This window comes from Poecilia reticulata, linkage group LG22 (assembly GCF_000633615.1).
Source record: "Poecilia reticulata strain Guanapo linkage group LG22, Guppy_female_1.0+MT, whole genome shotgun sequence".
Lineage (NCBI taxonomy): Eukaryota > Metazoa > Chordata > Actinopteri > Cyprinodontiformes > Poeciliidae > Poecilia > Poecilia reticulata.
Window position 1 is genome coordinate 1,992,637 of NC_024352.1, and position 24,462 is coordinate 2,017,098.

The 24,462-nt window shown below is 39.2% G+C and overlaps 1 protein-coding gene across 3 annotated transcripts in view; it reads left to right on the top strand.

Annotated features, from left to right (window-relative positions):
• Positions 1–24,462, top strand: part of npas3 (neuronal PAS domain protein 3) — a 301,093-nt gene that overhangs the window by 257,356 nt on the left and 19,275 nt on the right. For all 3 annotated transcript variants that reach the window (XM_008398666.2, XM_008398667.2, XM_008398668.2), the window contains 3 exons: positions 12,922–13,040; positions 13,812–14,005; positions 19,842–19,948. In XM_008398666.2, the coding sequence (XP_008396888.1) occupies positions 12,922–13,040; positions 13,812–14,005; positions 19,842–19,948 (420 nt within the window). The remainder of the gene's footprint in view (positions 1–12,921; positions 13,041–13,811; positions 14,006–19,841; positions 19,949–24,462) is intronic.

The following is a 24,462-nucleotide window of genomic DNA, read 5'->3' on the forward strand; positions in this document are numbered from 1 at the left end:
GAGGCGGTTCCTATCTCGGAGGCTGGTCCTGTCTCAGAGGCAGATCCTGACTCGGAGGCGGGTTCAAACTCGGAGGCGGGTCCAGACTCGGAGGTGGGTCCTGTCTCGGAGGTGGGTTCTGTCTCGGAGGCGGGATCTGACTCGGAGGCGGGTCCTGTCTCAGAGGCGGGTTCTGTCTCCGAGGCGGGTTCTTTCACGGAGACCGGCCCTGACTCGGAGACCGGCCCTGACTCCTCCAAGTCAGTACCGACCTCTAGAGGCCCAGCTAAGCGTGGACTAAACACAACGTTTGGTCCACTCTTGGTGGGTTCTTGCCTCTCTTCTTCATCTGAAGCGTCTCCACAACATGTAGCCTGTTTGATGAGCCCCCATGCCTTTTGAAGAAAGCTTTCTCGGAGAATGATTTTCCGCTGTCGTGCCAGGGTTCTTCTAAAGCACTGCACAACCTTGTAAATAACGATTGGGTTGTTGCTTTTTATCATCTTGAATAGCAGTTCTCTAACTGCATCTTCGTTACCACAGAGAAGTTGCAAGATGTCTCTGCAATGTTTTGTTTCCATTTTATCAAAAAAGACCAAATCTATGTCTTTGACTTCTTTCCAGATTTTTGGAGCAAGCTTTCTCTGGACAGGTTTGGTGTGGTTCCTTTTGTAAGCCGCATAGCTAGATCTGTTACACGATGTTTCCATCCCTGAAATTATGATGCATAGAATCAAATATCTAAGTCTAAACTATGTTACAGAGTAAACACAATAAAAACATGCTTTATCTGTGGCATTGTTCATTAAAATGGCACATTACTGATGTATTAAAATTAAATATGATCGGTTCACTTAATGATATTAGCAATTAGGTATTAATCAGCAAGTACTTTAAAAGCCAGTACTTTTTTACTTTTACTTGAGTAAAATGTTAATGTGGTACTTTTACTTTTACTTGAGTACATTTTTGTCTGTGTATTTGTACTTTTACTTAAGTACATTTTTTGCGTACTTTCTCCACCATTGTTGTGCATCACCTGATGACTCACTGTTATTTATCAGTCCTCATTTTATTTCTCATGTTTAAATTACAGAGGTTGTAGTTTTTATTAATCCTCACTCATTTCAGTCACACCACTAAATAATAACCATTACCATGTACACAGTGAAACTATGTGCTTCTGTGACGGTAAAAAATCTGAAAATCACTTTGTAGACATGGAGGGTTTGATGTGTTTCCAGCTTTGATATACATTTTTCTTAAAGATTAAATTCAAAAGATTCAACTTTTGTTTTTGACTTGTTAAATAATTTATCTACACCAAATCTTCTCAACTACACACATACTGAGAGAATTAGTCATAATTCTGAAAGTGCTGGAAGTAATTAAATTTGTATCATGAATGTTTTTTCAGAAAAACAATGAAACCACTCGAGCCAAACAAAGAACTTCTCAGAAGTAGAGGATTAATGCTAAAACAAAATTATCCGTTTGGTTAAGTTCTATTAAACCGTCCACCACTCTAACTGCAATCTGGAGTACACAATGGCCAATCAAAAGCCATTATTATTAGGGTTTTCTAATTAGGCTTCTTAACGAGGACGGGGCTGTTTACAATGGAAGCCGGAGCTGTTCAGATAACGACAGCAGAGGACAGGACAGCACACATGGCAAATAAAGCTCGGCTCACTGCTATCTGTCTGTCACCGCAGCGATAACACAGGAACTCTTCAAGGTCCAAGACGGAAATTTTTAATTTGAACAGAAGTTTGAAGCGTGTTCATGTGTGTCTTCTCATTTCCAGATCAGTCTCAGACCTCAGTGTTGACAGTGTGTTGCATGTAAAGTGAGCAGTAAATGTTAAGGACTTAAAAATAATACAGAAGGCAAACATGGAAAAACTGCAACTGGGAAGAATAGATCTTACTAGTTATCATGTAAACATTTACAGATGATTTTATCTGCTTGCTGGAGCAGCACCTTCTGTTCACAGTATTGGTACATGACCTGCAACGCCTGCAGGCCTCAACATCATTATGCAAACCTCCACAGAGAAAAACTACATGTGAAACGGCAATTTAAAATTGTTTTTGATATTTTATCAACTTAAACTAAAAATTTTACATCTTAAGCCAAGCTAATGGAAATATTTTTTTTTCTGTAATTGCAGAACTTTATACTAGTTTATTTATTTACTATTATTTTATATTAGTCTGATTTATTTATTTTTTTTAGAATTCTTTGTAAAAAAAATTTAAAAACTTTTGGGCTTTCTGAGAGTGGGGGAAGTTATAAAACATAAATGAAAAACATAATTTTAAACAAGACTTATGGCTGGGACTTTAAAGCATTAATTTTCGTTAATTAGTTACATCGATTTTCACTTTAAGGATTTTAATACTAATCACATTTTCTTTTTTACATACAAAAGCTCTAAGTGGAACTTTTGTATTGTGTTTCTGGTCTACCCGTAAATATGATGCTCTAGCGTCTTTCATTGCAAACTCCATCCAGCTTCTCTCGGCCCAATGGGGTTTCATTTCTGTTTCAAAAACCGATCTGATGCAACGCTGGAAAAAACTATTGTTGTGTTCAAGTTGTGTTGAAGGTGTTAGCCTATCAGTGAAGCTATTCGAGCCTGAAATAGCATCTCAATGCTAAACATGTAGCAGCAGCACAGACGTCCTCCACACTAATGTCAGTGTCCATAGTCCACATTTCTGAAGAAGTTCAAAGAATGATCAGAGCTTCATGAAACTCTGGAAAGATTAAAGGACAGAATAACACTGTGCACCASTCTGAAGGTCGAAAAACCTGAATAACCTGATTATATCTACTTGCTCAATAATTTAGCAGCAAAAGGAATGAATTGAAAATATTTATTTTGTGGATATATAGATTTCTGTTAAAATGCCATGAATTACCGTTAATCATTTACAGATCCTGCAGTTAACTTGATTCAAATTTTTTAACTGAGACTAAGACTACATAAATATGCTTTCAGACCAGCTAGATATTTCCATAGCTCTTAGCCAAAAATCTAATATTGTAATCTTTGTCAGTAAACAATTAGAGAACAACTGGTTTTTCACACAATATTTCAGCAAACCAGTCACCAGTCAAGGTCACCAGTTCCTGAAAAAAGCTTCATGTCCTGCTGATATTCCCTTAACCACTGGAATCTGACCTCCATTAAACCTGTAGGTCTAGTTATCATGTTACACAATAWGTGTGCATCTGTTCCATCTGATCAACAATAAGTCATATTTGGTGCTCATCAGAAGCTACTGCAGCACCTCACAGACGTGTTTGTAAAACCAGTTAGCAGCTCAATGAACACGGCTGCCGCCTCTATTCCTGCTCACGCCTTACTCTGATTATGGATGCTAAGCTGTTCAGTTCATCCATCTGTCTTTCTATATTCTGCAGCCAAGTGCACTCCCCACTCTGTGATCCTCAACTTCTCTGCTGTTTTTCTTTCTCCACATGCTGTTTCCCTCCTCGTGCTTCTTCTGCCTTCTTCACATGTTCTGTTGGATTTATCAAGGTACAGCTAACAGGAACAGAGGAATTAGATGAAAAAGAATGAAAGAGATGAAATGCTGACAAAAGGTCTCAGAAACAAAGGAGAGCAGAACAAAAGCAGTGGAGATGAAAAATAAAATTATTCCAGAAAGTGACATAAAAACAGTGATGTCAAGAGAGTCAAAAACCACCAAAATAATGAATACAATTTGCTAAAATTAAATGTATTCATGGATGTGTTGTATTTTAATCAATGACTAAGTAGAAATTCTGTCATTTTATGGCTAAAATAATTGAAATTAATTATTTTGTCCTTCTTACTAATCTCGTTCAACCTTCCACATTAAAAAGAAAAATCAAGTATGAACTTCAGCTACAATCAAATCAGAACATTCTGATTCAGTAACGTTTATTAAATCAGATAGCAAAAGTCATTAGATTCTGATTAGTTTAGATGGATAATCATCTAGATATAGCTAAAAGTAGAATTTAACCATGATTACATTTTTATAAACTACTATGGTTGACTTTTCTTATAGCTAATATTTGATACTATCCTAAGTATTTTCATAGCTGTAATGCTGTGTAATACAATGAAAATCATTAGCTGGCCATCATCACAAAGCAGGTAACTTTCATAAAGTTCTCACATGGTGTATATGTGAAATTATGCCTGTAAAGACCCATTTCATCACTTCCATTTTGTCAACCACTTTATTAAATATTCCTGTTAAGTTTCATGCTGACATAAATATCAGTCCAGCAAATTATTTAACAATAACTTCATTCACGTAGTTCAAATTAAATATCAGAGTGGTCAAGAAAGGGGCAGAAGTGACTTTTAGCATGTCATGGTTGGTAGTGCCAGACATTCAGACCCTGAGTGTTTCTAGAAACTGTCAATCCTCTTTGATTCAAACTCCCAATTAGTGCTGGGTATCGATTCGGATTTCCAAATCAATTCGAATCACAGAAACCCAATTCAATTAAATTCACGATTCAGTTTGATTCGTATCAGCAAAATTGCTAAAATCAAGATTGCATTTTCCTCAGGTTTTAGTTGGTTTTTCAATTAAAATAATTGTTTGCACTCTTCGCCCTCTGTTTTCAGTCTTACTGGAACTTTGCCTTAGTCACGTCTCTGTCTCGGCCAGTATTTATGCAGGGTGCCTATAAAAACAGTTGCTTATCATTTTTCCGCTAGACATTTGTGTCATTTTAACATTTAACCTTTCTGAAAACAAACATGGGTTGCCAATTTAATTATCCAACTCATAGGAAACAAGCAATCTTTAACACCCTCTACTTCCCTCTTGTCTTTTTCCCTTCACTCTCTTTCTATCATCTCTTTCTGGTTTACTGAGTACTTTAACAGTCCACTTGTTTCATTCTTTGTACTCTTATCTACTTATTTTAATATTATTATGATATTTTATGTCAGTGGGTGAAGTTGTAGGGGTTGAGAGTCAGTATCATTCTCAAGTGGATAAACTGAAGTATCTTGATGTCTTATTTACATGTGATGACAGGAAGGAACAGAAGATGGACAGACAGATTAGGACTTCATCTGCAGTAACGCGGGCACTACACCCATCTTTTGTGATACAGAAAGAGCCGAGCCACAAAGCTCAGGAATTACCAGTCCATCTACGTTCTGAGACTCACCCACAGTCATGAGACATGGATCAGGACTGAAAGAATGAGTTTCTGGTTAAAAGTGGCCAAGAGGAGCTTCCTCTAGAGGAGAACTGGACTCTGGCTTAGAGTTAGGGGTTGTTGCTGGGCAGATGAATGCATGGGGTTCCCTCCTTGATCCCATATAGTGGGAGCTAGAAGATTTTCATAGGGTGGCCATGATGGGAGTATGGCTCACTCAGGTGTGGCCAGCAACTGATCTGCACCAGTTCAGAGCACAACATCCAAATTTTACAAATAATTCACTAAAGACAAAAAATATTTTCCTGAAGTGAATAAGCTATATTGTTACATTTGTGTTGTCAACTGTTTTGTAGTGAAGCTGTAGAGGTGGCCAATGGCCTTGGCTCCTCCTCATGGCCACTCCCATGATGTGATCTTGGATTAGTGGAAGACAGCAAGTGCAGTTGTCTCAGAACTGCATTAAATAAAGGAAATAGGGACCAAATCTGAAATGAAATGTGTGTGTGCAAGCTGCCCCATCACAGAGTAGGGCCCCCATTGTCCCTGCTGTTCAATAACTTGAGAAAAGTCCTGGAGTCCCATTACACCGAGTCTAGGAAGGGGGAGGCAGTTCAGCCGCAGGAAGATGTTGGATGAAAAGAAAGAAAAGTTAGACAGAGGCAGGATCACGATGTCTCCAGACTATTAGAGCTCTGTTTGATTTGAGCTCATTGTCTTGATAAGACTGTCAATGTAAGTCTCTTTTTTTCATCAGTGCAGCAAAGCAGGGGCAAGAATGAGGATAGAGGAGCATCCAGAGATTAATGGAGCGAAAATACAGGAAGAAAGACAAAGGTGAAGAGGAAGTGGGTTGGGGAAGACAAGGGATTTTAGCTTCTTTACATTTAGTTCCCATGCTTTTGCAATGTGGGAAAAGGCTTTGAAGAAATCTACCTTAAAACACACACACACATACACACACACGCACACACACACACACACACACACACACACACACACACACACACNATCTACCTTAAAACACACACACACATACACACACACACACACACAGAGACACACACACTCACACACACACACACACACACACACACACACAGAGACACACACTTAGTAGGTCTTTCTATCTTCACAAGGACTTTGCATTGACTTCCATTCATTTTTCATTGATTTCTATAGCCTACCCCTGGCCCTTCCGTAAACCTAACCATTACCAGTACATACCTAACCTAAACCTGACCTAACCTCATTTCACTACTTAGTCCAAACCTAACCCCTGACCCAAAAACAGCACCTTGTTTCACAGAGCCTGGGCTTTTGGCCAGCAGTCTGTCCCCACAACTTAGTATGTGTTAGGAAAATGGTCTTTACACTGAATCAGATGTAAGGCCACACACACACACACACACACACACACACACACACACACACACACACACACACACACACACACACACACGCACACGCACACACACACACATATATACATATGCACCAGTTTCCTGTGAAAAAGGAGTATGGAATGACTTCATATTCCAGAACATGTCTGACTCCATACCATTTATGAATGTTTATCCGACCTTTGTCCTGGTTTTAAGATAAGACCTCAAATTGTTTTCATTTTTATTCCTAAAGTCTCTCCCGTTCAGTGACGTGCGGTGAAGTTCATAGCTGGTGAGGCACCGACTTAATTATAATCGGATTTACAAATCTAGACCATTAAAGTACAACTCAAAACCACGTCTTTCTCGCTCTCTGTATCAGCGCAGCTACTGCTTGGCTAGCTCACTGTTACTGTCTCTTACTCTGCAGTTGTGGAGTCACAATATCTGGGTTCATGAGCGCCCCCAGTGATGAGGCAAGAGAACTGCCTGCCTCACCTCGAATCTGCTCTCTGCCGTTTCTGATCGCTCCTCAGCACATGAAACACGTTACACACACAGTTGGTGACGATAAAAACACAGTACATTAAATACATAAGCTAAATTATGGAAAATAAGTTCATACATTAAATGTTTTTTTAGCCATTTCATTAGTGACGTACAGACAGGAGGAGCATGCTCTCATAGAATAGCAGCCAGCGCAGTTAGAGACAGGTTGCGCAATCCCAGGTGAGGCTCAGCTCGCTGCTGCCTCACCGGCTTCGCTTCTAACCATTTGAATGAGAAAATGCGAAAATTCAGCGATTTTGAAGAAAAAAACCATCAGATTTGGTTAAATTAAATGAAAAATAGGTGCTTTATAGTACAAACCACAGAGTGAAAATATCGTTATAAATTATTTTATTATTATATATTATTTTTTCATGATGACAGGTGAGGCTCTGCCTCACATGCCTCCCCTGACCGCACCTCACTGCTCTCGTTGTCTTTCTCTCTGAGTTTCTGTTGTTTTCGTCTCTGATGTTTTAAAGTTCTCTTACGTTTGCTAACTCTTCCTCTGCCTTCTCCTCTTTCGTCTCCCTCCCTGACTCAATTTGTCAAATTCCTCCTGATAGAAAACACATTCTATTCATAAGGCAGGTCTCACCCAGCAGCCCCCTCCTCCCCTGACAGTAGCAATTCAATTACAGCCGTAGAGGCGATAGGGAGAGAGAGGCTCAATGTCACAGTTACAGAGTGTTTACATAAACAAACTTTCACTCACAATCCAAGCTTTGTGGGACAAGAATGACTTGAGCATGGCTTTATATGCGAGCTGGGGGATTTGTGTGTGTGTGTGGGGGGGGGTGTGTGTGTAGTTGTGTGTGTGTGTGTGTGTGTGTGTGGGTGTGTGTGTGTGTGTGTGTGTGGGTGGCGGGGTGTGTGTGTGTGTGTGTGTGTGCTTCATATTTTGGTTATTTTTGATCAGATTATTTTTACTGGACTCCCGGTAAATTTGAAAATAGGGGAGCTGCAGTGGTCAAACACCTCTCTCTTTCCACTCACTAAAACCTTTGAATTATGACTAAGAAAAGGACAACAGAAGAAAGGAGAAGGATTTTAACAAATAACACTGATAGAAATGCTCATTGATGGTCCACTGCAATACTGAGTGTAATAAAAGGAAACTGTATTTTTCTTTTAATACGCAGTGAGAGACACTCGGGGATCCCCTAACTGTTCTCAGTTCTCACAGTGTTACCTATTCACAGAGTTTTTCTTAGACCACATCTGAAATATTTTCGGGGGAAACCAGCTTGGGTGGCTGAAATACCTAGACGCAAAGCATTGTGACATGTTATGGACTGGTGTTTACAAAGCAGCCATCTAAAGAGGCTGAATTTTCTTGGCACTGATTGACTATACCTCCAAGAGTGGAGATGAGGAAAACAAAGGATATTAGTAAATAACAGTTTCTGAACCTGGACATGAGTGTGTGTGCCAACAAAGCAGTTGTGGAAATTACCCCATATCTTACTGTTTACCTTTGACACATCAGTAGTCTAGATTAAACCTTGCTGCCAAACATAACTGCTTTTAAAACTGTCATTACCGATTTTGCTTTTGCTGGCTGGTTCTTTACACTGATTATCATTGAATGCTTATGAAAATTAAACATGTTCTGTTACCTTCCACATTTACAATATGTTGTATACATAGTATTGGCACCATTAAGGCCCAGAAGTGATCTCTAAAGAAAATGGAGACATAACAATGGGAAAGTGTGAGGATGAAAGGATGAAGGTATGTAACGGTTTTGTTTGTGCCCTTCAGGATTCTCAGTGTTTGTTCTCTCTTCTTCCATTTGCTTTGGGCCACTGAAATTTACTAAATGACTCATTAATGTGCTACATGTGTCTGCCTTATCTGCTGTATTATAGTCCTCTTGTCAAGCCAATTATATTTGTGTTTTCCCCACTCTGCCTTAGTGTGTAGGAGCCGCGTTGCACTGCAGTGGTGATGGCAGCCGGTGGAGGAGGTTGTGGTGACCTTGCTATTGGTGGCTTTTGTATCGCACTGCTGCTCCTCCATCACGTTAGCTCGTTAGCTAGTTATCAGTCTGACTCAATGGGCTCCCTGAACCAAGCAGCATTATTAGACTGTCTGACAATGATACGCAGTCCCACTGAGACGTCCCTGCAAATCGCATTCACATATGCAAAGAAACCCTCTGCACTGGGTATTGTCCACAGATGAGAGGCGTAGGTGAGTTGTTCTTTTTAATTAATCATTTGTCCTTCAAACGAGGGAAAGTTTCAGTGCCACAGATAATTAAGTCCCAGAGTCGGGCAGTGGTGGAGCCGGCAGCCACCTGCTGCCTTTGTAGCACTAATCTTTGTCTTGTAGGAGCGTTGTCCCCACGGTAACGCAAGCCAGGCAAGCAGAATGAGAAAGCACCTCTGAATCCCCACCTGATCTTCATCTTCCCTCTTCCACCTCTGTTGTCTTGTTTTTTTAATTCCTCTTGTTTTCCTCTAATTCTCCTCRTCCTCTGTCGTTTTATACACGCCTCGTTTTTTTATGTCAGACTTCTTTCTTTACCTACATGTAAAAGTGGTTCAGTTGCAGACAAGCAAACTCTCATGTAAGTGTGCAAATGATTAAACATGAACGCTAATTGAATTTTCATGAGAAAACACACAGTTATTGACAAAAAGACTGAAAAAGGAGAACAGTGAGTGCTCCGTTTATCATTTGATATTTTTATTTAATTTGCTGTCATGTTATTCCTTGTCTTTTCAATGCATATAAATGTGGAGAAATTACATTTTGTGAACCATCAAGTTCTCTCATTCTTAATAGTAGCCAGAAAATGCAGGCAGAAATGCGATATGCAAAGCCTGTGAGCGCACCCTAGTGGTCAAATCATTATTAGGTGAATTACTCAGAAGACAGGGCCGTATCAGCCACTTCAGTCATCTGGTATGCTGAGGCATCGTGGGTAACCTACATAAGAACAGTTGTAGGGTCGCGGTGATGGGTCATGAGTAAAACACCAAATCCACATCCGTTGGCCTCAGTCCTCTACCAGGCCGCTGCAGGTTTGAGTCCCACCTGATGACCATTGCAGCATGTGTTGCTCCTCACTCACAACCCACTGTCCTGTCACATCACTGTCAAATAAAGGCCAGAAAAAACTTTAACAAAAAGGACAGCTGTAAATGGCATAATGGACAGTCTTTGGTGCAATGATGAGCTGAAGGCTCTGTTGAAAAGAGCAGGAGCTTCTTAAAGAGACAACAACCCCATTTCAATGTCTGCAAAGGCAAATTTATTTTAAGTTATTTTGATATATAAAGCATTTCTATAACATAGTTACTGGATTGTGTTAAAAAAATGTCTCTATGTGCCTGGAATACACATAATACGGCCCTTTTAAGACAAGGTACCATTAGCCCACTGCTGTGATATTTTCCTGATATTTACATACATTTATTAGTGGTGGTGTAATACATATGAAGTCTCTAGGCTGAGTTGCTTATGCTTTTGTCAATATGCATAAAAAATGTTAACCAGCTGTTGCTGTTTGGGATAGCTGGATGTCACATTAAGGATGTTACATTGATATATGTATATACATATAATATGTACCTAAAGTTTTACACCATAGAGAGTGACGTTAAATACACCATAGTTTGATGGGGACATTGTCCCTCCATCTGATGGTCCCTTACTGTCCTGAAGCACTGACAGCTAACTGGCTGATGCTGTTTAGAAGAGAAGCAGCAGAGGAAACAATGGTGCAGAGAAAGAGTTGTTTCCTCTTCTGATAAATCTCATAATCTTTATTTTTCTTCCTCATTACAAATATCTCTCATGATGCTTTACTTTTTTCTTACTCTCAATCTTTTAGATCCTGCAGTATACACTGCTCAAAAAAATAAAGGGAACAGTTTAACATTTAAGTGTTCCCTTTATTTTTTTGAGCAGTATATAATAGTACTGCTTTTGTTCGCCTTTCTTCATGTCTCCGTATGCCAGTCCATCTACTTTGTTATTTATTCAGTTTATTTTTCATGTATTTTCTGTACATGTCAGATTTTGCCATCTTTTCTTCCTTCCCTTCCTCTGCTGTCGCTGCCCCTTCCCTCCACCTCTTCCCTTCCTCACTGCCTTTCTCTCTCTATCACCACCCCCTCTCTGTTTCAAGGACATTTATATTATAAAGGATGAATTTGCATATTAATTCATTTCTTTCAATTTTTCAGATTAGACGTTGTCAACATGTATCAGCAGTGATCAACCAGTGCATCCACCAGAGACCTGGCTGCGTGTCTGTGTGCTTGCTTGCATGTGTAAAATGTTCTTCATCTATTTATTCAGTGGGTCCATGCTGGCTGTTGAGGACAAGCAGCAGACTCACAGATCCTGCATGACTCTGATCTTGGTGATCTGATCTTGTATTTCTACCTGCAGAGATTTCGGCACCATTGTTATCTGCAGATGAAGGCGTAACGTCTGCAGAGTTCAGGCTGTGGTCTAACAACACGTAGAACTTATTTCTGAGTTGTGACATTTTTTTTCAGCTTGAATGTAATAAAAGGCTTCAAGCTTATATGGTTTAATAGAAGTTGTAGTTATCCAATAAATCTGCCTGACAGAAATGTTATATTTGTTTATTTCACAAACATGCTGATGTAACTTATTTATTTTTTAAACCACGTAAAACATTAATGTAGTTTATTACAATCAAATCACTACTTGTCAGTTACACAGTGAAGTAATAAACCACTGTAAAATATATTTCTCTGTATTATGACCACTGAAAAATTTATCATAACTTTGTTTTTGGGAGAATGAATAAACCTAAAAGTAACTTTTCCTGGATGCACTGTCCATCCTGTTTTCTCTTTTGCATGTTGATCAAATAAAGTGGAATAAACTCGAAGTGAAATTGAAATAATGGTTCAGAAGACTTCAAGAACCATGATAACATTTAGTTTTCTCWTCAAATGCACTTAGACTAAAACCTGAAGAACTGCAACAATCACTGACATCTACTGGTCAAGGTAGATAATTCAGCCTATCAGAAATGCCATCCATCCACCAGCTGGCAGAAAGGAAACAAACATAACAATTGTTTTTTGTCGTTGTTAGTGGTTTTCTTTTCGTTTTTTCTGGGTTTTATTATTCCTTCTCTCAAGTATGTACTGCTACTTTTAGAAGATAACTGCATTCTGCATTTTTGAAAAGTGAAAAAGTGTACAACATCCTTGTCAATAGTGGAAATAGAAACAGATAGTAAGGTTTCTACTTTAATGAAATAAGTTGAAATATGTGTCGATAATTTAAACTGCAGTTAGATTGAATTGAATGAATTGGACCTGTTTGTTTTACTTGAGGTGTTTTTTTTTGTTTTGTTTTTTTTCTGGAACTAAGGCCCAAACAAATATTAGACCACAAAACAAGTTAATGGAAACCAAAACCAATCAGAGGGCAGTGAATAGAATGCAACAAAACCTTCACCTTTTTGGATGACAAAGTCTTGAACCAAATCAAAATTGTTTGTAATAAAACTTGCAGACACTTGCCTCTGTTCCATAAAAACACCTAAACATTGTCAAACTTAACTTTTAAATTCAAAATATTACTAACTACACAAGCAAACTAATTCTGTCAGGAGTCATTTAACTTTATGGACCGGTCTGTAGGATCCCGCAAAGTGAGAGAGGCATGTTAATGTTATGTTTGCCCACATTAAAACTACCACTGACTTCAGGACAGGAACCATGTTGGTCAGGCTGTGAGGAACATTAAACTTAAACCCACCAGAGCTGTTAACAGCTGTTGGTTAGCTCATTTCTTTTTGCTTGTCTTTGTGTTCGTTGTGCAGTGGAGTCCAGCAGTCCCAGCCTCCTGTCTCCTGATAACTCTCTGGAACGATCCTTCTTCATCCGGATGAAGTCCACTCTAACGAAGAGAGGTGTGCACATCAAGTCCTCAGGATATAAAGTAAGACAATCAACCCAAACTATGCTTACAATCATTGAAAGTAGCATGATTTCTTTCTTAAGGTGAACATTACAATTTTTAGACATGTTTGTGAATCTTGTTAGCGAGATTGGAATAAAAGGAAAATCTGCAATTACTGCACATTGAGAAAACCCTCTGGAAATACTTCTAACTGCCTATGTTAATAGTTCATACACAACGTATACTGTACCTTAAAATGCATTAATGTGAGCAGTAAAAACCAACTCAACATATTTGCAGTAGGCAGTTAATTACACAGAAGCCAATGACTAGACAGAGAACAGATGTAGAAGGTGGTGTGCCACTTATAGTCGTCCAGTGTGAAACACGTACTGAGAATGGAACATGTAAAGTGTTTCCATGGGAGACTGAAGCCATGCAGGATGAGACTACTACACTATTGCATTTAACTGAATCTCTTTGCAGGAGAAATTACATCTCCTATATAAAGTATGAGGCAGAGAACATATTCAAGCTGAAACCTGTTCATGTTTGTGCCAACATTAAAGAAAAAAGTGAGTTTCTCTTTAAAAGCTGTGCTTGCTAGTTGACTGTTTTCCAGTTCATTTTAAAAACAAGAAGTGTTTMAAATGTTCTTTTGTATTTTGTGGGTTTTTTCAATGTTTCGCTGTCAAGTTTACATGGATTCTCCCTCTCCGGCATTTAAAGTAACAAATATTGGAACCATCCATGTCCACATCCAAAGCTGTCACGCCCTCTGACTGTGACCTGCTGTGTTTTCCCTGTCAGGTGATCCACATCACAGGGCGTCTGCGGATCAGGATGGCTCTGACGCACAGCCGCTCGGTGCCTAATCAGATCATGGGAATGGTGGTGGTAGCTCACGCCCTCCCACCGCCCACAATTAATGAGGTTCGCATCGACTGCCAAATGTTTGTCACCAGAGTCAACATGGATCTCAAGATCGTCTACTGTGAGAACAGGTAGGGGAGAAAAAAACTGGCTTCAGGGATTCTTTTGTTTGTGTCAGAGGGTAATATAAAAAAAATGTAATGGATCTGAACAAATGCATCTAGCCTTTTCAGATCCATTTCTATAGTGTTTTCTATGTTTATTATAGAAACAAGAGGACAATGAAGGTGTCAGTTTTACCCCTGCAGAATTTTAGTTCTCTTTAACTCCAATAAATTGGATATTCTTTATGTCATATTTCATGTTTTTACTAAGGTGTCTCTCTTCAGCAGCTCCTCTTTAGGAATGTGTGTAACTTATTGGTTGTTCTTGTTGGTTGTTACAACAAGAACCAATGGAGTCATTTTTACTACCGCTAGTAAAAAACTGTGGGACACTCAGCTGTCACACTGCTGGGTTGTAATGCAAACAAATAAAGAAAACTTGATTGATATGGATTTTTTAAAGAAGCAATAGGATAGAATAGGAATATTCTATCCTATTGCTACATAAATTTCAGTAGGGAAATTCATGTAAGGAGCAAAGTGAAAGGCAAATGAAAGCTCGCACATTCACACAAAGGTGAATATGTAATTCTGTAAGAATTAGACTCAGTACAGAAAAAAAGGCTAATTTACTGCACGAGAAAAACAATAACAGGCAATTGAAATGTGCAACTGAGTAGGATACATTTAAAAATGTACAACGTTTGCATATCAATTTTTTCAAAACAATTTTTTTTTCCAGAAAAACAGCTGGTCCTCCATCACCTCCATTGATAAGTCCTTATGCAAGTCCTTGTTTCTAAGTAATCACACAATTATGCTTGGAAAATATGAAACAAAGAAGTTCTGCCCAGATTTTATGTGCATGAACAGAATGGGGTCGTTGTTTCTTCCAACTCTGAGAAAGAACTGATTCCTCCTTTGTTGCAAAGCATGTACTGACCTTAAGATCTGAATTTGAGAGAAGCTGCTTTGCAAAATGACCTGAAGATAGTGAGATTAGTGATTAAGAGTAAAAAAAAATCACAAAGGAAAATGTGTTGATGACATATTACAGCAGAGCTTCGACCTAAAGTTTTCCTGTCACTTTCATCAGTAAAACTGCCACATAAAACATAAAACCCTGCATAATGCAGCTTGATGCAAACATCTGCTGCATAATTAGGGGTCCAAGAAGGTGGAAGCAAGCGAACACAGCTGCCTTCTATTCATCCATGGACTTGGAACCCTGCTGTAACTGCTGTTTTCTTGATTTTTTCTTTGTTTTTGTTCAGATTAATGCCTTTAGGCTTATTACCAAAATCTTAACATCAAATACATTACATAAATGTTATTTTACTTGATATGATTAGAATCCTTGTATAATAAGAGATTGTTGCTACACCACAGAAAATGCAAATGCTTCTTACAAAGTGGGTTACACTTAATGATGGACCTGCATAACTTATGTAGAGATGCAGTCAAATAGGCAAAATGAATATTTTTGAAGTCTGTCAAATTAAAAATCTTTATTGCCAGCTCAAACAGTGAACAAAGTTGGACAACTCTCAGACATAATGACAGATATTGAGATTAAATTCTCATCCCAAACCTGAAGCCTGGTGTTGGGTTTACACAATATGGAGAACATCCAACACCAGGGAAAGCTGCGGTGAGGAGTTATTTATTTTGTAAACATGTTCTTACAATCTGGACGTTACACTAAAAGTATCTTACATATGTTAATGAATAGCTAAAGTGAATGTGGTTCATGTGGTTATGTGGTCAGCAAAACTATAAATCTGAAATGAACCTAAAACTGAACTTAAAAAAAAATGAACATCATGGTGATCAGCCCCATAGTACAGTGAGCTGATAGATCAGGAGTGGAGAATAGCACCCTGCCCCGAAAATATAATGATGTCATTGCAGTATCAGTTTGAAAATATAATTTTTATTTACTTTTTTCAAATGTTGTATAAAAAATGTTTATACTTTCCACAACAATCACTGGAAAAATCATTGTTGGCAATACAGACTCCAAATCCCTTCTTTAAATTCATGTTTCCACTGACATTATGACAAAACATCTTTGGTGATGTTAAGTCACTTTATCATCACCAGAGTTTTTGGCTTCCTCTACAGACTCTACTGGAACTCTGTCTGGATCAGAATCAAATCGGTTATACATGAATCATTTTTGTTTTTAAATGTACACGACATTCACATTTTAAAATCACTTTTAAAATCAATAATTGTTGCACAGGTCAGGTTTTCAGGGTTTTTTTCATTAAAGTTGGGTCCCAAATTATTCGTATTATACATTAATTATAGCCAAAGCAACATATTATCTGAACAGTAAATAACTCCACATCTTGTATTGTTCAATGATTGAGTCATAAATAATTTTTTGTGCAGAAGTTTGGGGCAATACTTATAAATCAACATTACTAGCAATCAGTATTGCAAAAAAGAGCCGCCAGAGTAAAACACATTGCTAGTTTTCTTACACACACAAATCCTTTATTTCTTAAGTCTACTTTATTAAAATTGCATTTGAATTTCGAAACATACCATCCCAACATTTATGAGAAGATTTTGTATCTCTGTAACTGGAGCCAAACAATGGAACAAACTGAATATGAACTAAGAAAATGTCCAAACATCAACCAATTTAAAAACAAATACAAAGCTATGATACTCACATTGTACAGAGAACTTTAGCTATATGTCAGGTTATTTACAATCATCAATGCTACTATTTTTTTGTCGTATTAGTTAGTTTGTCACCATCTTGTCTATGTCATATAATTTATTATTGAACAGGCATATGAATATTATATCATGATTTTAATTACAATTTTTTGATCAATATTGAGTTGTTTCTTCTCGTGTTTGTTTTGAAAACCAGCTTGAAATAAATAAATACAAACAATGCAAATACATCATATTTTGTCTTTTGACAAACTTCCTGATCACTTAAAGATGTAACAATGTCACAGTTTTTAAACTATCCTACAAATGATTTGACTGTTTCTGCATCAATGTTTCATGGCTATTTCCAAGGATAAAGAAGTTGTCAGCCTTGTTGGAGCTCCGTATTCATGAGGAATATGACCTAATCCTCCCCGGTTTAACAGTGAAATATGTCTCTGATGGTTCTATCGCCTTCCCTCTGTCCAGATAAAGTAGATAGCCATCAGGATCTTGTGCAGGAGCTAACGCCTTGACTGCAAAGATTCATATCAGGCAAAATAAAAAATAAAAAAATAAATACCTCCTTCATGTTTTATAATAAAAAGAGCAGGAAAATGATGGTAGACAGATTGCTTTTTTGTGGGTGGAAAAGTGGATACAATGCAGCAGATGATGATATTCACTGTGGAGCGACAGAAATCGCCGCTGTGTTAAAGAGACAAGCGTCGGTTCCATTACAGCTCAATTTTGAGGATAAGTTTCTATGAGAATGAGAAAATGGAAGGATGCTTTTTCTCCAAAGAACAAAATGGGCTGTTATCTGCCGTACAGACATTAGTCGCCCTCAACCATCTTCGATTTGACTAAAACGGGAAATTGTCTGCTCCATTCTGTGGTATTTTTGTTCATGTTAATCTTTTTAATGCTGATGAGTGTTAGCCATACCCGAACCTGACTGACTAGTTTCTTGTCCCTTAGTCATAAAGCATTTGTTTTAAATGGGAAACGTGTTTCTTGTGAGACTAGTTGGATCACGTTCTTGGTGCTATTAAGTTTTAAAACATTTCTAAAATAACTTTTAGGTTTTTGTAACCAAGAAACCTACAAGAGTTGTAAATGTGAAACAGAAGGACCAAATAATGTCATCCTGACACATTTTGTTGAAAAAAAATGTAGCATTTGAACCAATCACTGATCCCATGTGAGCAGTTATTTTAATACAGATAAACAGGCCAGGAACATTAACATGACACATTATCTATAATAAATATATTTCTGAGGTGGTTGATTCTTTATAATTATTTTAAAACTGTTAAAAGGTGAGATAAAAGAATATGATCAAGTTCTGGACGAGACAATGAAAGTTGTCACACTAAGAGATTACTGTGTTTTTGTTGACTCCAAATCCATTGGATCCTCTTTTATGTATATGTCATAGTTATCAGGGTCAGTCCAGTCCTTCCTGCCCAGATCCACTACAACACGTTTCAAATACAACAAAACAGTTTATGCTCAGTTGACGTTTGCTTTGCTTCACAACAGGCTGAATTAATAAGTAGATGTATTATTGTTACAGACAAGTTGCACATAAAATGACAAGGACACTAAAATGTCCCGACTGGTTAATAACAAAGAGATTCAGTTTCAGTTCAGCTGGTTAATAACATGCCGCCTCAAGGTACTTTCCAAAAAAACATCACTTCAGTCTATTCACACACATTCCAATTGATCCTAGTTATCAGTGCGAGGGCAGTCCAGTTCTGTTCCCTCCTCCCTGCTTGGCGCTGGGCGGTCTTCCTGCCAGGGGTTGGTTGGGGCCCCTGGCCGCCGGGAGGACCGGCTCCGGGGCGTGGCCTGTGTGGCAGTGTGACTGGGTCAGGGGGGCGTGACACCCTACATTTCACCCGATGCCTCTTTGGCCTGGGGGCTGCTGCTCCTGTGCTGCTCTGATGACCAACCTCAGTCTGGGATAAATTGACCCTCGGCTGGTGCCCTGTGTTACTAGCCTGTCCTGCTGCAGCCTTCCAGAGCCTAGTCCAGGGGTGGGCAATCCTGGTCCTGGAGGGCCGGTGTCCTGCAACTCTTCGATGTCTCCCAGGTCCAACACTTGAATCCAACAGCTGAATCGCCTACTCAGTGCAGTCAAGTTCTCCAGAGTCCTGCTAACGACCTCATTATTTGACTCAGGTGTGTTGAAGTAGAGACACATCTAAAAGTTGCAGCAGACTGGCCCTCCAGGCCTGGAGTTGCCCACCCCTGGACTAGTCCAGCCACCCTTTGCTGCTTTCTATGTTTTTGCAACTCTACACCTCGACACAAACACACTTACACAGACAATACACAAATATGGATGGATGCAGGTCATACAAATACAGTTACTAATACAGCAATGTGGCCTGCCTGCTCTGACTGCAGTCTTGGTTCAGTCAAGTCAATCACTGAATTAAAATTCAATCTTGAGGTATTTTTGTTGTAGAGCAAATATTCTCTGGCAACCAGCTCAGTTATATAGTGTGGCTGAAATGCTACAAGATGACGTAGCGTAACCAGCCAGTGAAAAGCATGTCCCTGATTTTTTCATTTTAATACAGTTTTGTGTCACTTGCTGCACTATCCTTTTCTACTTAATGTTCATTTCGAGAGTAGCATGAAGGATTATATACATGTGTTATCTTTGACTGCATGACTTTTATTTTTGGGGGGTCTCTAAATTAAAATCAGACTAAATGCAGGAAACCGCTTTGACATTATGAGATGTGAAAGATTTTTATCAGTCCTTTTATAGTCACACTATTCTTTAATGTTCACACAAAAGTTGGCATAATATTTTGGCATATGCTCAACCAAAGGGAATGAACAAGAACACAAAAAATACATTAACATTTTTCATAAATGTTTCAACCATCCACATAAAAACTGGAATTTTAACATACTTATCTTGCCCATAGTCAAAAATTTTTGATATGTGGCCCTGTTCACTAATCGTTAGGGAGACGATCTTTAAACTGAACAACCTTTTGGGACACATTAGAAAAAAAATGTCCTTGTTAACTTGGGGTCTGCTTCTGTGTTTTTGTGAAACTAGAAATCAAAAATAAAAACTGCATACATGATTCTGTGTCTGTGAGGGTTTGACCTGTAGGTCTTCTTCCTCTTTTTATTTTGCTACATGTTTCATTTGTTTCAGAATCAGTGATTACATGGACCTGACCCCCGTGGACATTGTAGGAAAGAGGTGCTACCAGTTCATTCATGCAGAAGACGTAGAGGGGATCAGACAGAGTCACCTGGACTGTGAGTACCTTCACCATAAAAACATCTGTCTTTATCATGGCTTTAGCTGTGTTTGTGTAATTTATTTTCACACATTTCTCAAAAAAACTAGTTTGAGTATTTCCATGGCAACTGAATCAGCTTATAAATCAGTATTAATTGTTTTACTGATGGTAAATAATGAGCGAATTGTAGCCAAAAGGTATCTCCAAAAACAAACAGCTAGCCTGCCACCCCCAGACACAAGGCACCACCAGAGAACCGAACGCCGTACGCCCCCTCTGAGGAAAAGCACAAGCTGCCAAGCCAAAGAGGCACCTTTTCACCCAGCCACACCGTCTTCCACCATGCAGACCAAGCCCAGGGTCTGCATGGGCCGGTGCTCTATGGAATTCAGTTCAAAGAGAGGAAGAGCACAGTACCACTCCATTTAGTGAACGAGCCCCAGCATTGTCAAAAGGGAAAGTACACTTCGGTCCTTGCGGGTCACTGTCCTGCAATTCTTAGATGCCTCCCTGGTTCAACACACTTCAAATAAACATTTTAATCACCACCTCAGTGCAGTGAAGTGCTCCAGAGTCCTGCTAATGACCTCATTATTTGACCCTGTGTTTTGAATCCGAGATACGTCTAAAAGTTTCAGGACACCGGTCCTGGAGATTGGAGCTGGCCACCCCTGCCTTAGCTAGTCCAAAGCATGCCCAGGACCCATACACCACCTGACAGCCAACTGTTTAAATGAAGAAGGTAAAGTTTGAGCAATAGACTTGTTTGAACATCAAATAAACCCTCATGATTTTAAAGTCTGTTTGACTGTGAACACAACAGTTTGACCTCAGTCACATGAAATAAGTAGACTTTGCTATAATTTTTTATTTTTTTTCTTGGGATTTGGTTTTCCAAATCCCAAGAAATCATGCATAGACATGCATAGAACCAAAGACCTCTGTAACAGAACAAGGTTTAGGAACTGAACGGAGCCGTTCAGTCGGTGTTGGCCACACTTCTAAATATCAAATTAACAGCTGCCTCGCTTAGCTCAACACTGCTCTTCTCAGTGTAGGATGATTGTTTACAGCCAGGCAATTTTCATCAAGACATATGTTGCAGAAAAACATTAGCAATTGGGTAAGATTTAAAACTTCAAGAGTCTACCAGGCCTCCAGGAAGCAATTGTTCTCGATAGGCGAGGGCCCAGACCCTCCAAAAGAAGCAAAGTGTATAACAAAGGGGGCTGGTTTTTACCAGAGGTAGGGTTAGCACTAGACTACAGCAATATAAAATCTCAAAAAGAATTGTACAGGGGCTGGACTGAAAGGTTTAAGAAGAGCTTTTTTATTGTTTAGAACAGTGGTCCCCAACTTTTTCATTACCGCGGACAGGTCAAGACAGCTGTGGCCCGGGGGGCAGGGGGGTGAACCGTCAGATAAGGCTTCTGCATGTTGGTGTTTATCGCAGCCTGTGGGGTTTTCACTGACTGGGAATGAGAATACAGCCTGTTGAATGTGACAGGTAGCCAATCAGAAAGCGCGGTGACGTAAGAACAGAGGGGAATCCCAAACAGCTGACATACCGCGCAACTGTGATATCGGAGATGATATGTGGAAATGTTTATTATTATATGTAAATGTCATTATTATATATGTTTATTCAGTTAAAAATGTTAACTATGAAAAAACACAGTCACCTCCAAATCATAGTGCAGCAAATAGAGCGGCTGCTCCCGTCGTCTTTTATCCACCGCCTTTTCTTTTTGTTACGTCTTTTATCTCTTAAAATGACTCCGCATCTTGATATTGCTTCTACATAGTCATCCGTGTTTGGTTATTCTAAATTCCCGTATGCTATGTTGGGGGTTTTGTGGATTTTCTTCTGGAATCGCGTTGTTCTTGAATGGAATCGGTTTGTGTTGCTCCTGCCGTGGAGACACGAACCGATCTAACCAGTTGTACTTTTATCAGCTCTGTAGTCACAGACGTTTGGAGAATCGGCAGGCAATTCTTAAATATTGCCGTCTAAACCAGGCTTAAGACTCACAAGCTCTACTCATCTCCTCTCTACCACTGCCCAAACCCTCTCTGACTCTGGTTGCTATGATAACGTTTACATATCCCTTCAAAATAAGATACAGATGCGCCACAAAAACGAACATTTTACCTTCGTGAAAATTTTAACTCACGATAATGACTAACGGGAGCCCTGAGCTTGTTTTTCTGCAAGGAGACGGTCCCATCTGGGAGTGATGAGAGACAATAACACCCGACGTGTTGCTTGAGCACAGCCTGCTTGGTCTCTACGTGGCAAAGCAGTTTGAAGCTTCATTGCCTCATTAGCAGCCGGTCGCCGCATGTTACGCAGAGTGGGCTTGTAATGTGGGACTCACCTACCAGTCCAGGATAAATCCGGTAGGTTTTATCCTGGAAGGGCCTTTGCAAAGAAAAGGCCCTTCTTTGCAAAGGGCCTTTTCCCTTTGCAAAGAAACTTTCCAAAGACATCTGATCTGTTTCTTACTCATTTTGCTGCTTGTGGGCTCAATGTGGGCACGCAAGTAACCGAGAGAATCCGGTTAAAGGATTTTCAAAATAAAAGATCCTCCAGACTCAATACATAAAACAGAAATATTTAATTATTTCTTGCGCGACCCAGTACCAATTGGTCCATGGACCGGGGGTTCGGGACCACTGGTTTAGAACACCTGCTCAGCCAGAAAAATAAACTCATATACACGGCAGTCAGCTTAAAGAACAATGACTTAAATATTTTAGATCTTACGGTCAGAAGGCCCAGCTCCAGGCCTATGTACATTGATGGTAAAAGGGCTGCTTGAAGCAACTGAAAAGAAGTTCAAGCACTCATGGTGTAACAGTGGCTGAGAGAGATTCCTGTAACTGGTGGGTTGCCAGTTTGAACTCCTGCTCTGTCCATCATAGTCATTGTGCTGCTGTGTACCTGGACAAGACGTTTCACCTGCATTCCATGCCATGGTGATCATACGGCCTGGTGGCACCAACTGAGTGGCAGCTGGGGCTGGAATGTATCTTTCCACCATCAGTGTGTAAATGTCTGTATGAATGTCCTCGGACTTGATATAACTCCATACATGTACAAGGCCATTTACCATTTACATGGTTAACAGCCATTTTAACCCCTTAAAACACTCGGATGCATGTCTAAGAGTTGATGAGGACACCGCTGTCCTCATAGCAGTTATGGTGTTTTAAATATGCTCTTTCCCTCTGAAAGTTACCAGACAGAACATTCTGATAAACCTCTGCTTCCAACCTCCAGCTGTAGCTTTATGTTTCGCTCCACAGTAAGTGTAAATATCCTTTGTACTGCCTGGTGGAGGAATATTATTGCAGCTGTGTTTCCGCTTTTGAAAGTTTAAGGCCTCTTACAGACTGTGCTCCTCTCTCGTTTCTTTACTAAGTTTTCTCTCCGCTGCAGCTCTACAATCTTATTACTGCTGTCAGTAGGCACAATGCACCCAGTGGCACCACGGACACACATGTGCAAGCTGTGGTTTTGCTGGGCCTTTTAGAGTCTGTCTGGATGATTTGCAGCACTGTGTTTGTTGCAGCAGTCAGATCTTTACAGTGGCAGTAAAAGCTGAGGAGGCATTCAGAGCAGCGCAGCGTTTCACGGTTCGTCTGATGCAGTCAGGGTGTTTAGGCAGAAGGCCAAATAATAACAAGCACACAGCAAGGACAACTGGCCTGATGGTAGTCAAATGTTGACAGCAGCTGTCCGATTCTCTCATATGCTTGCCCCTGTATCTGATTATTGTGACACAGAGAAAGCATTCCTTCTTGTCTTCAATGGATAGTTCAGGTCTTTTGAAGTTGGGTCGTGTGAGGAACATAAAGTGTTTTTTAAAGGTGTTTTTAGAAGCTGTGCGCTTTGCTGTAGCGTCCAGACAAGATTTGAAAATATTCTTCGGGTTTTGTTATTTATTGCACAATTAAAACATCTACAAAGAATTAAAATGCCACTGTTGTCACAATACTTGTTGTCAAATAAATAGAGTGTTATTGTGTAATGTTGATTTTGAATGATTCTTTGTGTTTTGGTTAGAAATCTTTGCAATCCGAAGAGGAATTTGTCCTCTCACTCCTACAGAGTAAAACTTATTTACAGCTGCTAATGTTACATGGCATTTTAAAAAAGAGCCACTTATTACTTTTAATACTTATCTATTGTAGGTTTTTTTTCTGTCATTTTTAAAGAACCATCATTTTATTTCTTTGTTTAGGTTTTTAAATGAAGAGAAACATGAAGATAGATATGTGTTCTTGGTTAGTACTTGTGGAAAATGATGTAAAAAAACAAACTTGAGCTAAAAATATTTACTGAATAATTGAATGTATTTACTCAATGAAAAAGCTCCTACAACCTGAATTTGTTGTATCTATGTTTAAAAACACATTCAGTAGTTTTTATAAGTTTTATCCAGTTATCAAAGGTGCAAAGAGAAACATGACTAAAATTGTGTGTGTGCGTGTGTGTGTGTGCGTGTGTGCGTGTGTGTGTGTGTG